The following is a 4,957-nucleotide window of genomic DNA, read 5'->3' on the forward strand; positions in this document are numbered from 1 at the left end:
TTGTTTTTTTTCAGTTGTATATTGGAGTGTTAAATAATAGTTATGTATTAGTTTTATGTTCATTTGCAACTGAATAAGCGAAGTTTATAATAAATTATTTGAAAACTCATCACTTCCATTCCTCTGACGACTGTCGAGTTTGTTAAAAAAATGTGTTTTTTTAATTTTGACTGAATTTTTTTACTTTGTTTTTGACTCAAAAACGTTCTATTTTGTAGAGTTTTACTTAAAAATACTGTCGATCTGGATGTCTTTTACGCGAAAAATTACAAGATTGTATATTTATAGCTTTGTAGGAAGTTTTTCGGAACAAAAACGAAAGTAAATGTATCCCATATTTTGCCGGAAACCATTAAGGTTTTCGCAATAACCGATCACAGAACTAAAAAAGATTATCTTGATAAAACGGCCAGAAAGCAAAAGTTTCCAAAAAATTATTTGGAAAATTCGCCACCCTCATCGCTCTGAAGATTTTTCAAGTTTCTTTAACATTTCAGGTCATTCCAGTTTTAGCAAAGTTTCTATTCAGCAATTATTGCTACGCCGAAAACGTATTATTTTTAGTTTTACTTGAAATATTGACAATTTTCAGGTATTTTCTCTGAAAATTATAAATTTAATTTTATTGAAACACTCGGCTTCTGAATAGCGTTGTAAATTTTTTTCTGGAACCTTTTGAAGCTTCGAATTTTGGACAAAACCCTAACAATTTTTTTTTAGATTTTTTCTATATATAAAATATTTTCCCGAACAGAACAAGTGAAAATTTATAATCAATTATTCGGAAAACTAGTCACTTTTGTTGCTGTGAATAATTTTATTTATTTAAATTTCGGTTTCTTCACTTTAACGTCACTATTTCTAAACAAAAATCTCTCTAAACAGAACAACGCGTTTTTTTCGTACCGTTTTACTGTAAAATACTGGCAAACTGAGTCTTTTATGCAAAAAAGTTTAAAGATGGATTTTACAAGAAGACATCGTGTTTACAGTTTGGACTTCTTTATCGTCTTTTTCGAATACCCATTTACCTTCGAATTTGAGACAAAATCGAAACAGAATTATCTTGTTTTTTTTTTGACAAAATTTTAATTTCCTCAAAAAACAATCAGAGACTCGCCACCCTCATCGCTCTGAAATTTTTTAGTTTCTTCAAAATTTCCAGATTTTTCCGCGTTTTAGACCAAGAAGTGTCAATCAATCGTATACGCAAAAGTATGTTGATGGCTTTTTTTTGTTAGATGTTAAAATTCCGTGATCGGCAATGAATTATAACTCATTAACCATTAAGTTAAAAGTAATTAACTCGGAGAGCGGCAACAACTCCAAAGCTCAACACAGTGTTATCAATTTTGCGCCATATATATATTTACTATTATAAATACCACTGCCAAATTTGAACAATTTTGACAAAAATTTTACGAATTTTAAAAAAAAATTCTTTGTTGTTTTTAGCAACGGCTGTCTTGAAAAGTTGATTTCTGGACCTACACTGAACTAAAAACCTAAACAAAAAAATTGGTATTTTATCGAGCATAAAAGTTCTTATCGCTTCAAACTCCTTATAGTCAAACTGATGGAAATTTTAATTTCCTGAGCTGGAAAAAATGGAAAATTTCATGACTGCAAATAGCACCTGGGCCACATATTTTTTAAAATTTTAAATGATTACGTTATGCTACTTTTTCAATACTAAATTATAATTTTAAAAGTGACTTTTTTGTTGAATACTTAGTTTGATTTGGAAAATTTTTACACTTATTGAAATTGAGCTGTGATCATTAAATTCACCACAAAACGCAATTCTATGTTGCTTTAAATGACTTTAATTCTCGCAGCTAAATGACCATCAGTGCTTTAATGCTTACTTGCAAAATTTTCAAAAAACGCGAGAATCTATTGAGACCAAAAATAAATTTTTAAGGTAAATTTAACAGGAGAATTGACATTTTAGCTGGACTGTTTTAAAAGTGTGACATTCCTAAAATCTTCCGTCAGGTCTAAATGTTTTATACTCAAAAATGACTCCAAATCAGATTGTACTAAATATTTTTTGAACTTTAAACCCCTCTTTACCCTCTATTTTGACTACCGTCATCACTTTTACCAGCGTAAGTTGGGTTCAATCATCATATTTTTACTGGCAAAATTTACCATTTTACTTTGTGCCACTTTTTTGGGGACACCCAGTACATCAAAAATTCCACCCCTTTAAAATACCGGCAATAAGTAAAAAACGTCAAACATGGCAACTGCTCGACTTGTAGTACTTGGAACTTGAAATTCAGCTAGAGTCGACGTACGTTACTTTAGCGCTAAAGATAAGTTAGGTTCGGGGTCAAGGCGGGCATAAGATGGATTAAAAATCGATTCTAGAAAAGCTGAAAGCCACGCGATTATATTGACTAAAGTGAATTGAAGGGTTATTTATCCAGAGCGTCATTTTTAAAATAAACTATCTATTATAAATAAATAAACTATGTCTATAAAACATTTTAACAGCCATTTTCCGTCAACCAATCCGTAACTCGCAGCTTGTTTCAACGCTGGCAAATGCCAGTTGAACATAACCTCCCTATTTTGTTGTTGTTTACATTTTTATGTTATTGCAAAAACAGCCGTATAAAATGGTACATTTTTACAGCAGGGCAAGCTTTGCGATCGGTTTAGTGTTGGGGGCCATTCTGGCCTTGTACGTAAGCAATTGGACGTTGAGTGATGGAAACAGCCCCTTGCAAGAAAAGCCCCCTCTAGAGCCCTATGTGGATTGGTTCCAGAAGCGTGGCCTTAACAGAACCGTGGTGCTCTGGGATGAAATGCGTTATACGAACAAATCCCTGTATACTGAAGCAGACTATTTGTTTGACAACATCAGAATCCTGTGCATAGTCCTGGTTCGATCCCCGAATAATCTGGTAGCGGTAAACGCTACTTGGGCCAGAGGTTGCAACAGCTTAAAACCAATCCTGCTGCCATCCAGAACCAGTATTATGCCCTCAAAGCAGGACAAAGCCTTGTCATCTTGGGTACTGTTGTGCAAAATGCTGCACGAGACTGATCCAGAGCCATTTGATTGGGTGCTCGTAGTCAAAGATACGAGTTTTCTGATTTTGGAAAACTTCAGACACTACGTAGCCCCCTTGGACTCGGAAAAATATCATTATTTGGGTCATGCAGTGCAGTTTTGGGGCACAGTTTACAACAGTGGGAACCCAGGGTATGCGCTTAGTAAGGGGGCTTTAAGGGCGTTCCAAGGGAGCATGCGGTCAAACGAGTGTATTGAGAATAGTTACAGGAACAAGGAGGATTTTTACTTGGGTGAGTTAAACGGCAGAAAGAACAGTGTTTTTTTTAGTTTTAAATTTGATTTTGACTCATGGCTAATGGGCGAAAAAGCGTCTTTTATACTTCATGACACTCCTTTTTTCTGGTTTTTTAAATTTCAACAAGTTGTGTTCAATTTTAAAGGCTCCGAATTCTTTAAAAATTAACCCGTGATTAAACACTTGAATTCTGACTTGAACAGGAAAAGCCTTATCACAACTGAACATAACTCCAGTTAGTACAGTAGATGAGGAGGGTTTGTCCACTTTTCACCCCTACACTTGGTACCATGTATTCTTCCCAGGCGAAAGCTACTATAAAACCAGCGTTTTTCCCGTGAAATGCTGCAGCAGACGATCCATAGCTTTTCAGGTGGGTTTCATGCCCCCTTTATTTATTACAAGTACAGGTGCCGTGTGTATAGGCAATTGAGGGCAGCAGAATGTATACGTTCCAGTATCTCTTTTACAAGCTGCAAATTTTCAAATCTGGGCAATGCGGAAATCGGCCTTTTAAAGATTCCGAATCAGAGGACAAGGTGACAAGGCTCAAGATGGTTTTAAAACGGTTTTACTGAGGAGTTGGATGGTTTTAGGTGTGGAAGGATTTCCTTAGATCGCAGAACGTTTACGAATACAACATAAGTAGTGAGCAGTACTACAAGTTGTGGGAAAAACTGGTTAATGATCCGAATTCCTTTGCTAGCAGCATGAAGAAAGAGGAATTGTTTGACTACGACTAAGTCCCTTTGGGATTTAATGATCTGTGATAATATATCGTCCAATTTTTACGTCTAACTACTCTTATGATTTAATTTGTTAACATTTTTTCACTAGACTGTCGGATGTTGGATAAAAAGCGCTGTTTTTATTTTTTTTTTGGCCAGTGGGAATTCTACCGCTTTTTCGACCATCCTACTGTTTCATAAACAGCAGATTTTGGGTGTTAAAAGTTCAAAATCTGTAGTATGTTCTGCTCATCTGTTGCCAGGTGTTATACAAGTGTGTTTCTAGCAACAAGCTGATGCTCACGAAAGTTTCTCTTGAGTTATTTTGAGAAGAAAATTTGGTTTTAACTAAAAACTAAATTGTATATACTTTCCTGACTGTGTTTCAATTCCAAATCAAACTTAAAACTTTAAGAACAAAGTTTAGTTTTTAGTTCCAAATCAAAATTGATTCCTGGGTTTCAGTCATTTATTGTCTCTATTATCAATTAAAATACGTTTCGATGTATTTTTCCACCATCATCAGTTTTTCTAAAATAACAGAACAGTTAAAAAAAAATTCATTAATTTAAAAAACAACCACAGTTCGTCAACAGCCTCATCATATCACACATTAAAATACATCACAATTGCAATACTTTAAAACATTCTAAAATTAATTAGGCCTAACAGGTGATTAGTCAGGACAATCAAATTTGGGAAGAGACTAGAATTCTTCGTTCAGATACTTAAATATTTTTACTTACATGTGTAGCGTTGTTGCTGCTTTAAGCCTTGGCATGCATTTGGAGTATTAATTTTGTCCACTTTGGACACAAAGCGAATAAAATACTGTTTATATTGATTTCTTTTACTTTCAGCTATTTTTCTTTGCATTCTGAGGATATTATTTTTGGTTTGCAAAAT

At 34.3% G+C, this 4,957-nt stretch overlaps 2 protein-coding genes across 2 annotated transcripts in view; both read left to right on the forward strand.

Annotated features, from left to right (window-relative positions):
* Positions 1-1,762: 1,762 nt before the first annotated feature.
* Positions 1,763-3,619, forward strand: LOC109539558 (glycoprotein-N-acetylgalactosamine 3-beta-galactosyltransferase 1). Its single transcript, XM_048666930.1, has one exon. The coding sequence runs from the start codon at positions 2,601-2,603 to the stop codon at positions 3,489-3,491; it is 891 nt and encodes a 296-aa protein (XP_048522887.1). The 5' UTR covers positions 1,763-2,600; the 3' UTR covers positions 3,492-3,619.
* LOC109539560 overlaps positions 3,256-4,957 on the forward strand; it is a 6,853-nt gene continuing 5,151 nt past the window's right edge. Inside the window, exon 1 of the mRNA XM_048666928.1 lies at positions 3,256-3,318. The gene's annotated coding sequence lies outside the window, so the exon portion shown is untranslated. The remainder of the gene's footprint in view (positions 3,319-4,957) is intronic.

This window comes from Dendroctonus ponderosae, unplaced genomic scaffold (genome assembly GCF_020466585.1).
Source record: "Dendroctonus ponderosae isolate FM_Combo_2020 unplaced genomic scaffold, Dpon_F_20191213v2 Dpon_F_20191213_5, whole genome shotgun sequence".
NCBI classification, from domain to species: domain Eukaryota; kingdom Metazoa; phylum Arthropoda; class Insecta; order Coleoptera; family Curculionidae; genus Dendroctonus; species Dendroctonus ponderosae.

Excerpts from the sequence above, each read along its gene's own strand:
- LOC109539558 (XM_048666930.1), top strand. The coding sequence starts at position 2,601 with ATGTTATTGCAAAAACAGCCGTATAAAATGGTACATTTTTACAGCAGG.